Here is an 11,719-nt window from a genome sequence, read left to right as displayed (position 1 = left end):
CCCCAAATGCCAGTTTGGAGGCGGTCGTCGGCCGCCGGGGCTGACCTGTCTCTGTCCTCGCGTCCCCGCGCCACACCCCCTGCGGCCAGCGCCGCGGGCTCATGAAATCGACCCGGCGGTTTAAAGCGGATCTCTAGCTTCAAGTTCATGAAACTGTGTAACGAAGAAGGAAAGGCTTTGAGGGGCAGCCTTGTTTTGTTTTTTTTTTAATAACTGGATCGGTTATTTAATCTGCGTGACTCTTTTTTTTAAAAAAAAATGCTTCCTTGTTGTACGTCGTTTGTGAGTGGGTTCGCTTAGCTAGTTGTGGTTAGTCTTCTGGAAACGTCCTGATTTATGCGGTGTGCATTGCTGGGGGCGGGGGGAATCACCGAAATAAGATTTACAATATCTTTCCTACACACTGAGAAGTCAATAATACCGGGGGGCAGGGGGATATTCCAAAAAAATGGGTGATTCAAGAAACAATTTGAGTAGTTTAGAAGAGCTAAAGAGATCCTTTTAAGTGAAAATTGTATGCGCTGAATTATAGAAAATATGGTTTGGAGGGTTGGGGGGGCACCCATGCAGTGCCAGGCATCCAGCTGGGGCCTCCTGCATGTGAAGCATGCGTTCAGCCTGTCTGCCTATCTCTCCAGGCCTAGAAAAAATAAACTTTTGTTAAAATTTAACTAAAGAAAAAACGTTTTTCGATGTTAAAATCTGCAACGTGCAGTCTAGGATGAAAGATGTTCATGAAAAACAGCTTTGCATTCTCAGCAGCAGACTAGGGCAGCATATCTGATTGGCATTGAAAGATTAAGTACACTTAGAGGTATAAATATACTCAGTGGTATATTTCACTGTCCGTGCATGTTTTGCTACTTGCAACTACCAACGGTGACTTCATGTCGCATTTGTTATGCTCATGATTTACTGGTAGTTAATAGACCTTAGTTTTAGAACTAACTTTGAGGGAACCTGGCATATTCTTCTGTCCCAGTTCCTGCTCTAGCTCTCTACATTCTAATACCACATTGAGATTGTATTACAACTAACCTGGTGAAATTACTAGTGCCACATAGTTTAAACTGCTAAAAGTAATTTGAAAATAACTTCTTGAATGGGCTAAAATAGTGAGGAAGAGAAATAATTAATCAAGTACCCTATTTTGATAAATTGCTAATATATTGGGGCTGGAGCAAGAGTACCATGGATTGAGTGTTTGCCTTGCACCCGCCAACCCAGGTTGGATCCCCAGCACCCCATGAGGTCTTCAGAGCCTGCCAGTAGTGATTCCTTAGCACAGAGTCAGGAATAAGCTCCACTCACCACCAGGTGTAGCCCAAAAACAATAAATAATATAGGTAGAATAAATATAGGGAAGATATAGCAAACAAAGCCCAAATATATTATTAGCTCTAAACGCTGTTGGTCATAAATACTGTCTATAGAAAATAAATACCAATAGCATCAGGACATATTAAGCGTTTCCTAAAGTGTCTGGTATGTAGTAATTCTCCAAGGAGAATTGATAAAGGAATAAATAAATAGCATGTTACAGAATTTGGGGGTTAGGAATCCAGCTATTAATCTCCCTCAACAAATACCTGATGAGGGTAATATGCCAAAATATTCGTGATATTTAAAGCTAAAAAATCTTACGTTAGCTTTAATTTTGAGTTAATCCTATAGTTACTATGTGTTCAGTTCATTCTTTATGAATAACCTGTGCTTTCAATCTTGTTTTATGCTTGATTTATCTCTTAGAAAATTTGAATGTTTGATTATTTTAAATTTTTACTCAGAAGATGGCCAAGGAACGGTGCCTTAAAAAATCTTTTCAAGACAGTCTTGAAGAAATAAAAAAACGAATGAAAGAAAAAAGGAATAAAAACTTGGCAGAGGTTGGCAAACGAAAGTCTTTCATCACTGCACCAGGCCAGATAACTAGTAAGTGATTTTCACTTTGTCCTTTTATACCACTTCTTAATTATATATTTAATAACTAATTTAATTTTTTCCCTTTTTTAGCTAACACTTCTGCACTACTGAAAAACTACCAAGACAACAACAGAATGTTGGTTGTAGCTTTGGAAAATGAAAAGAGCAAAGTGAGAGAAGCCCAAGATATCATTCTACAGCTGAAAAAAGAATGTTACTGTCTCACATATCAGCTCTATAAATTAAAAGAAAAGCTTATTTCACAACGAACAGAAGAGCTTGAGCAGGTACTTTCATTCAAGGATGGAATTTCTGGAGCCAGAGCGATAGTATAGAGCGTTTGCCTCGCACCTAGCTTCAGTCCATGCTACCCTGGTGCCAGGAGTAATCTTTGAACACAGAGACAGAAGTAAGCCCTGAGCACCACCAGTGTGGCCAAGACATTAAAAAAAAATTATGGCTGGAATTTCTAAGAAAATAAAGTCATGAATTAGTTTAGATCAGGTCATCTTACTTAAATCACAGATGATTATCTGTTATTAGTGAATTGATCAAAACATGTTCAGTGTTGCACACTGCTCTTGTATGTGGCTAGTTCAGGACGCTTTAAGTATATAGGTAGTTGAGTGTTGTGTTTGATTCACTTAGTTCTGAAAGCAGGTAGTAAAACAGTTCTGAGGAGTTTAGCCTTTCACACTGCCAGATCCTTTGAATATTTAGCTGAGTTCAGTAATAGCAAAACAAGGCTAAAAACCTAAAAGTAGTCATTGAATCAGACTAAAACCAAAAATTTCAATCAATTCTATAAATGTTGGCTTCTCTGTGTCATTTTACTATATCCATTTGGTGGGCAGTTTTTCATAAGAATAATCTTTATTTGGAGGGTATTTTTTAAAAAAATCTTTTTTTTTTAACTAATTAGCCAGATAAGAATTATGAACATCTTGCCAGTCTCATATTTAGTATAATTGGTGTGTATTAGATTGTATTACGAGCCAACCAAAATTATAATGACCATGGAGAAATCTTGATTTAGAATATTGTGTTTCCTTGCGTGTTAATCCCAAGAAGAGTAATAATGAGCCAATTTCTCCTTTCTTTTTCTCAGACACCACTGCCAGGGGAAGTACATAGGGGAGAGAGAGAGAAAGAGTGGTGCCAGAATAGTATCAGAACAGTTTATTTTCTTCGCAAATGACCATCTGTTTGCTATATCAATGAAGACAGTTGTGTTGGCACTTAGGCAAGGAAACCAGATAAGAATGTGAGATTAGGGGGCTGGATCAATAACACAGATAGGGCTTTGCCTTACATGCAGCCGACCCAGGTTTGGTCCCTAGCATCCCTTATGGTCCCCGGAGCACCACCAGGGTTTTTCTCCTTACTGAATAGCTTGCTTACTTCTAGCTGCCATGCAAGTGTGCTTTAGAAGCTCTCACCTTAAGAGGAAAAGAAAATGCATACTGTCATGCTTCATTTCCCGCCCTCATTTCTCCGATTCTTTTCAGTACAGAAATGTTCTAAAGAAAACAGTGCACTTACTACCTTCTCTTCCTCAGTTTCCATACACATCTGAGTTCACTCTCAGGCACCTTTTTATCCTTACCATGCTGTATTCTGCCAAGAACACCACAACCTCCTAGTTATCAAATTCATTTGGCAGCCCTCATATTTTCTTTGACACTGGTGACACACAACACTGATTATTCATTGCACTGCTTTCCTCTCTTAACTTTCTTACCATCATGCTATCCTGGCTTTCTGTCCCTGTTCAGTCTCTTTTGGTGAATTTTTTTTTTTATCCTTTTTTGGGTCACATCTGGCGATGCGTAGGCATTATTCCTGGCTTTGCACTCAGGAATTACTCCTGGCAGTGCTCCAGGGACCATACGCGATGCTGGGAATCAAACTCAGGTCAGCCATGTGCACGGCAAACGCCCTAACCGCTGTTCTATCACTCCAGCCCCTTTGGTGACTTCTTTACTCTTTTTTTTTTTTTAAACTTATTTCTTGCTTTACTTACTACTTATTTCAATATACGTAATTACTAAGTATATTCCAAGAATGTAACCAGGGAAAGATCTAAAAAATTTAAGTTTTTTCCATAAAAAGCAACTAAATAATAGGAAATTTTAAAGCGAAGAACTCTAGAATTTAATTTTACATTTCACACTTCGAGCTAAAGACTTGGTTATATCTGTGAAGCAAATTTGAAACCAGGCAGTCAGACATAAACAGGTGACTCACTGATACTTTATTGGCAATGCCAACTACATTTTGTTTTAAAGTTTGGTTTTAGTTTACTTTTAAATGTCAATTGTCATAGACCTGTGTTATTTTACCCTCATCCCCCAGATGTTTTAAATTATGCGCACATGGATAAAGGTGTTATTTGATCTAATGAACCACTTAAATATTTATTAGGAACATCAAACGAATTATGTGCAAAAGCACAATTTATTTCCCCACACTAAAAGGAAATGGCATATATTTACCAGCCTCCATAAGGCTGGTAACAAAACAACAAAACAGTTTGTTCATTTGCTAAGTCAAAAGCTTAAGGTTTCCTTCTTCCTTGTTATCCTTACCTTCACTCATATTCCATCTGAGCATGCTGTTTTAGTTTTTGGTTTTGGTTTGGTGGTTACACCCTCAACACAGAGCTTACTCCTGTCTGTGCTTAGGGATGACTTCTGGTGGTGCTCTGAGGACCATTTGTGGTGTCAGATATAAAGTCCAGGTTGGCCATGTGCAGGACAAGTACCCTACCCACTGTACTGCTCTCTAGCCCTGAGCATTCTGTTATCTGAAAATTTTTACTGGGCGGGGGCTGAAGTGATAGCACAGCGGGTAGGGCGTTTGCCTTGCACGTGGCCAACCCAGGTTCGATTCCCAGCATCCCATATGGTCCCCTGAGCACTGCCAGGGGTAATTCCTGAGTGTAGAGCCAGGAATAACCCCTGTGCATCGCCGGGTGTGACCAAAAAATAAATAATAAATAAAAGCAAATTTTATAACTTCATTTAAAAAAAAATTTTTTACTGGGCTTTACCTATTGAATTTTAGTTCTAAGTAAAGACATCCTAACCCCTGATGCAACTCTTCCTAATTCCTTGCCCCCTTTCAATTTATGTTTCACACATGAATAGCCAGACATATAATTTTAGTTTTTAATTTGAATGTTTTACTCTCCTGCTTAGAATTCAGGTGATTTCCCATTACACTAGTCTAAAATTAATGTTCATGGTTCTTAAGACCTTCACTTCTCCTGTTTTCATTAACTGTGTTCTAGGCACATTGCTTTTCTTTATATATAACAAGGTTTCTTCTCATGATGACTTTTGAAGTTTTAGTTTCCCTGATTTTTCTTTTAATTTTCTCTCAAGGGTTAACTCCTTTGCATCCTTCAGATTTCAGATAAAAGTTACTCTATCTAAAAGAACCCTCCACCCTCATTTTTTTTAATTTATTTTTTAATTAGTGAATCACCGTGAGGGTACAGTTACAGATTTATACATTTTTGTGCTCATGTTTCCCTCATACAAAGTTCGAGAACCCATCCCTTCACCAGTGCCCATTCTCTACCACAAATAAACCCAACATCCCTCCTACCCTCCCCAATCCCATCTCCCCCCACCCCACCCTGCCACTGTGTCAGGGTATACCCTTTTGTTCTCTCTAATTAGGTGTTGTGGTTTGCAATAAAGGTGTTGAGTGGTCATTGTGTTCAGGCTCTAGTCTACATTTGGCATGCATCACCCTTCCCCCGCATGGCCTCCAACCACATTTTACTTGGTGTTCCCTTCTCTATCTGAGTTGCCCTCTCCCCAGAATGTGAGGCCAGCTTCCAAGCCATGAAGTCAACCTCCTGGTACTTATTTCTACTATTCTTGTCCACCCTCATTTTTCCTTTCATTTCACCCATGAGTATTTCTGTATAGCCACTACCACTATGTGAGATTATTTATATATCCATTTTCTTTGGTGAATATCTTCCCCTCTACTTGAATGGAAGTTTTAAGAAGATAGGGCTTACTCTTAACTTTTAGCTTCTATAGGCCTGGTTCAGAGATTGGTGTCCATCACCAGTGAACTGTCAATAGTATTTATTATTGAGTAATTGAATGCTTTGTTATGAATATTTAAATTGTAACAGTGTTTTCTTTGTTTTAACACAATAGCAAAACCAAGAATTATATCCGTCTGGAATGGACCCCACAAGTGACAACAACTCTGGTGATTTATTTGTGAAGGATTTAATGTTAGTATCAAATTCATTATTATTATTACTATTAACACCAAAACTTAATTCTGTGATCCATTTATAAATTTAAATTTGTATTGTATTTGGAGTCTAATATTGTCTCTACTGGTTATCTTTTTTTTTTTTTCCTTTTGGATCACACCTGGCAATGCATAGGGGTTACTTCTGGCTCATGCACTCAGGAATTACTCCTGGTGGTGCTCGGGGGACCATATGGGATGCTGGGAATTGAACCCGGGTTGGCCGAGTCAAGGCAAATGCCCTACCCAGCCCCTCTACTGGTTATTTTTAAAGAAAACTCATGTTGAAATTCTGGTATATGTAGCAAACTATTTTTTTTTTTTATTTTTTAATTCGTTGAGTGGTCTTGAGTTTTTAAACAATTATTTTTGACCATGCTTTCCTTAATGTTTTGAGAGAGGTTTCTCATTCAAAACCTTATTCAAAAATACCACGGTGGCATTCTGCCAATAGTAAAAATTGTCTAGAAGACAAATGTAATATAGTTTATATATTAAACATTACTGTTAACAGGTCACCCACTGTCCTGCTAATCTAATTCATTCTTAAAATCACCACTAAGTATACTTAGCTTGCTTATGAATTATAGATAAAATTATGTACAGTGAAATACACTGATATTAACTGTGCATGGCACAGTCCAGTGAATTTGACATATGTGTGTTTGTATTATATATTACACACACAGTATTGGAGCCTAGACCTAGTTATCTTTTGGTTTTTCTGTTGCACTCAGGACTATCTCCTGGCAGTGCTCCGGGGACTGTATGGGGTGATGGAGATTGAACCAGGGTTGGCTGAGTGCAAGGCAAATACCCTACCTGTTGTACTATCACTCCCAGCACCACCAACCCCACTCCCCCACCTCACCCCTCAGCAGTGACCTTTTGCACCAGATTGTTTATGTGGTGCGATGTCCTTTGTGGGATAGCTCACAGCATCTTGGGCTTCTATCTATTAAATGAGAGTAGCAGTAGGAGAAGAATACTGCACCTAGTAAGAATACATGCCATAAAACAGTGTCATGTATCCTTTTGTATATATGCACCTCTCTACTCATAGAAGTAATAACGGATAGAACTTCTATCCAATACTGAACTTAATCATGAAGTTTAAGTACCACAAAAAGCATGTACTGCCAGAAAAAAAAAAAAGTAAACCCACCTCCTGAAAAATAATCACTGTTTTTTTTTTTTTTAGATATTTATAGATCAATTCTATATAGCTCTTTCTCTAGTTAAGTCATATAGATTGTGGCCTGTTTTCAGATGATGTTACATCTTGTAGTGGGCGTTCAATGACAGACAATAACATATCAGCTTCTTTGTAATCATACAAATCTCTTCTGGTGGGGCCAGGGAGATGGCTTGGGGGCTGGAGCTCATGCTTTATACATTGTGGAAGATGCGGGTTCAGTCCTCTGCACTGCATGCTCCCCTGAACTCCACAGGGTGCATGCCCTACCCAATCCCCACTACCACACACACACACACACACACACACACACACACACACACACACGTTTTTACTTCCTTCAACAGAAAACAGATACACTGAATTAGAATGAGATTAGGAAAGGATACTAAAGGAAAGAAAAAACTTATAACAAAGCATTAGATTTATTTTTGTTGCATAATGGCTAAATAAATTCCTATTTTTCACTGATATTTTCTAAGGCAAGTTCCTCATCAAGAAGAAGCTCATCTTCCAGATCAAATAGAATCATGCCAAGTAGAAGGTAATTAAATTTCTCATTTCTTTTTGTTTGATGTCTTAAAATCTGTTCATGTGGTATTTGCTCAAAGCTAAGCTCTCTCTTTCTCTCTTCATTCTCATGGGAAGGGGTTTGGGCCCACAAGCCAATGGTACTCGAGCTAATCCCGCTGGGAGTCACTCCTGCTAGTGCTCAGGAAACCATGCAGTGCCAGGGACTGAACTTGGGGCTTCCTGCGTGCAAGAATGAGCTCCGGCTCTTTACTCTTTTCCCTTGCCTGCTAATTTCTTTTATATAGAATAAGAGTTTAAAAATATATTCATTTATTGTGCCAACTATGTAATCAGCAATAGTGGCCCAACTAGACAAGAACAACTGATGGGGCCCCTGAATTTCTGAGCACTTCTTGTTCCCTGAGATGTTCTTTTTCTATGAATCCTATATACAAATATATTTAGACTACTCATTTCCCTTGAAGCCTTTAAGTCAGGCACATAAAATCCCAAGCTAGCATATTTTTGAAGGTTACATAATATTCTCTCACAGATCAAATATAAGCCATTCATTTATATTGTCAAATAAATGTTACTAGTAAGTTTCCAGGTATTTACTTACAGTAAATATGGAAAACCAAAGAATAATTATTCATTTCTGGTTTTAGCTTTTAAATTCTAAGATTTTTTTGAAATTAAACTTTCTACAGAGTAAAACTTTTTTCTCATTTTTTTAAATTCTCAGAGCCAGTACCTACTATTCCTCATAATAGACTGGAATTTAATTTGGATTCAGATGAAGTGAAGTGTAAAGATAATACTTTACCTAGAACTGTATCTCTCCGCCACAACTTAAATAAAACTTTTAACAATCTAGATGAATTTGATACCTTGGATAATTTTGAAGTAAGTCACTTTTCAGTACAGTACTCTGAATTGGAAAGACTTAGATTTGCGGACCCACTAATGAACAAACATATTACTACAAATAGGGGGGGAAATGTATGTCAATGGAATACAGATCAAAATAGCCCATCACCAAAGATGATTTGCCCAGAAAGATCTAATAAAGAAAGGGAGAGTGTCTTAGACTGTGAATCTGCACAAATTAAAAGTAAACACAGAAATGTGCAAAGAAGAAAAGATAAGAAAAGGCGTGACAGGAGAAAATCAAAAGGTGTGCCAAAGAATAAAGGTGCAAATAAAAACCTCATTTCTCAAGAAAACGTGGATGAGTCTGATGCTCACATTGATGCTTACAACTTTAATGTGGAAGAGAGTGTTCATCTCACTCCTTTCCGACAAAAAACCCTCACATCTGAAAGGGAAGAACACAACAGTGACTGTGAAGTGGACAGCATCTGCCAGTCAAGTAATTCAGATGATTCTGGTGACCTCTATATCCCCACTTGCAAATCCGGTCAAGAGCACACCAGCCAGCCAAATAGCCCCATCACCAGGCATCGATCCAAAAGAGGACTAAAATATCCAGACACAGAAAATGAAATGGAGGTCTTCAAGCCAGCAGATAGTCCGAGCAGTAAGTGATCTACTTCTTTGCCTATATTTTCAGTGTTTATGATATATTATCACTCGAGGTGTTTATGTACTATACATGCCATCTGTTTCTTTGGGGGAGGTTTAGACCTGCCATCTGTCTCTTTGGGGAGAGTTACTATCTGATTAAATAGTGTGGGAGAGGAGGATGCTGAAATCACAGTTGTGTGGCTCTGACTGCTTTGAGCTCATTTAAATCCTCTTTTGTGGGGTTTTATTTTGAAGCTTACTCCTGGCTCTCTACTCAGAGATCACTTGTGTGGGGGCATATCCAGTGCCCGGGATTGAACCCATGTTGCCATGTGCAAGGCAAGTGCCTACTGCTATCCTCTCTCTGGCCCTTTAAATCCTCTAACAGCAGATACTATTTGTAATGAAGAATGCGTTTTCTTTTCAGTAAATAAACTTAAGTCAGGGGAACAAAGTTTTTTGGAGTAAGGTTGAATTAAATGCCTTTTATACACTCACTGGAATTATCCCCTTGAAAATGAATCCAGTGACTCACCTATTTTTTTTCTAGTTTAGATTAAGATTATATTTAGACATGATTATGATAGTGTTTACGACTTTGACATATAAAATTACTGGATCTTCACCACCAACCATCTTCGCCACCACCAGAGTGCTTACTTAAAAAATATTTTTTTTAATTAAAAAGTTAGGGGCCAGTTACAGATACATGCTTAGCATGCATCTGAACTCTGGCACCACATGGTCCCCTGAACATCACCAGGTACAGCCGTGGAGGCCCAATTCACTGCCAGGAAAGCCTGGATGATCCCCAACACCAGGGCGTGTGAGCAGCACCACAAACTCAGGCCCTTACATTGCATCGTTGGCCCAGCTAGCCAAGAATCATCGATGGGGTCCCTGAATCTTCTGAGCACTGTTTGGTAGTCCCCAGAAATAAAAAGTAGATTAAGAGCTGAATGATTTCCCCAAGGTCAGCCAGTTAGCATGCAAATGTCTTTTGAGCATATGCTTTAATTACACTGAAATAAGCAAGAATGGCAAAGTGTTGATAATTACTAATGCTGGGTAATAAGAGCAACCCATTAAATCGATTTGTTATTGGAACAATATTCAGTAAAAGTTGTTTTTGTAGGTAAATCACCTGAAATTCCTCAGTCGCCCCATTTTAGCCTGAAGGATATCACCAATGACCTCTTGCATCCTGTAGTGAGAATCAGAAAACTTTCTCTTTCTCCACAAATGACTAAAGAAAGTCCAGCAGTGTCTCTGCCTAAGCGTAGATGCACAGCCAGAGTGAACTATAAGGAACCTACACTTGCTTCGTAAGTATCTGACTGGTGGGAACTCACTTTAATAATGTATTTGAGGGTCAGGGCAGGGGGGTGGGGGGGTTGTGCACCTTTGCTCAAAGATGAGTCTTACTTGAAGCACATAATTTTTGATTTAAAAAATTGCAGTGGGAATATTAATGTTGGCATTTTTTTACATACAGCAGCTTATAATGAAGAGTGCTTTAATATTGGACATTCATTATTATACGTGTCTTTTTTTTTTTTTACCCTTATAGGAAGCTGAGAAGAGGGGACCCTTTTACAGATTTGTGTTTCTTGAATTCACCTATTTTCAAGCAGAAAAGGGATTCCAGGCGCAGTTCTAAAAGGAAAAAAAGTATGCCCCACATACGATAACGTGTTTGTTCACTGCTCTTTGAAACTCATCCTTCACTTCCTTCAACGGCTCTAGGAGAGAATCTGTAAGATAATACCTGAGTGTCCGTTAAACTATTGTCATGGAATATTCTCCTAACAGGACTCCAGATCATGAACATTTTTTCAAAACTATACTACAAATGTTATGTTTATTCTTAGTAAATCTGGTTATTTTTAAGATATAAATAACTGGACCTAAACACGGAAAACTTTGTATTTCTTATATTACTTTAATTTTAGTACAATATAGGTTCTAGAAAAATTTTGGAAATTAAGATAAGTTTCTGCCAATTTACTTTTCCCTTAAGTGAGAAATACTCCAATAAATGTATCAGAACAGGACCTTGAGTAAAATAAATTCTTGACATTAAAAGTAGAATGTTCCAAGTTGCTTGTAGATCCCTTAAACTGTTCTTAGTTTTTCAATAAAATGTACATAAAAATCCTAATTAAAGAATGCTTGCTTAGGTTTAGGGATAAAATAATTGACTAGTTCTGAACCCCAATCTCTTGGTATATGTTTTTCAAATTGATAGCTCAACAAAATCACAATATATTGTGACAT

At 38.1% G+C, this 11,719-nt stretch overlaps 1 protein-coding gene across 2 annotated transcripts; it reads left to right on the top strand.

Annotated features, from left to right (window-relative positions):
* Positions 1 to 1,790: 1,790 nt before the first annotated feature.
* Positions 1,791 to 11,133, top strand: SGO1 (shugoshin 1). Of its 2 annotated transcripts, XM_004603945.2 has the most exons (7): positions 1,791 to 1,932; positions 2,014 to 2,210; positions 6,105 to 6,184; positions 7,885 to 7,946; positions 8,661 to 9,455; positions 10,578 to 10,767; positions 11,013 to 11,133. In XM_004603945.2, the coding sequence occupies exons 1-7, from the start codon at positions 1,791 to 1,793 to the stop codon at positions 11,131 to 11,133; spliced, it is 1,587 nt and encodes a 528-aa protein (XP_004604002.2). The 2 variants fall into 2 exon arrangements, with proteins under 2 accessions (XP_004604002.2, XP_054992563.1); XM_055136588.1 differs by lacking the exon at positions 8,661 to 9,455.
* Positions 11,134 to 11,719: the final 586 nt, after the last annotated feature.

Source organism: Sorex araneus, chromosome 4, assembly GCF_027595985.1.
Source record: "Sorex araneus isolate mSorAra2 chromosome 4, mSorAra2.pri, whole genome shotgun sequence".
Classification (NCBI taxonomy): Eukaryota; Metazoa; Chordata; class Mammalia; order Eulipotyphla; family Soricidae; genus Sorex; species Sorex araneus.
The sequence above is the reverse complement of the archived record's forward strand: the minus strand, read 5'-3'. Positions and strand labels throughout refer to the sequence as shown.

Coding starts and splice junctions, on each gene's coding strand:
- SGO1 (XM_004603945.2), top strand. CDS start 1,791: ATGGCCAAGGAACGGTGCCTTAAAAAATCTTTTCAAGACAGTCTTGAA. Junction 7,947..8,660: donor AGAATCATGCCAAGTAGAAG/GTAATTAAATTT, acceptor TTAAATTCTCAG/AGCCAGTACCTACTATTCCT. Junction 9,456..10,577: donor GCCAGCAGATAGTCCGAGCA/GTAAGTGATCTA, acceptor TTGTTTTTGTAG/GTAAATCACCTGAAATTCCT.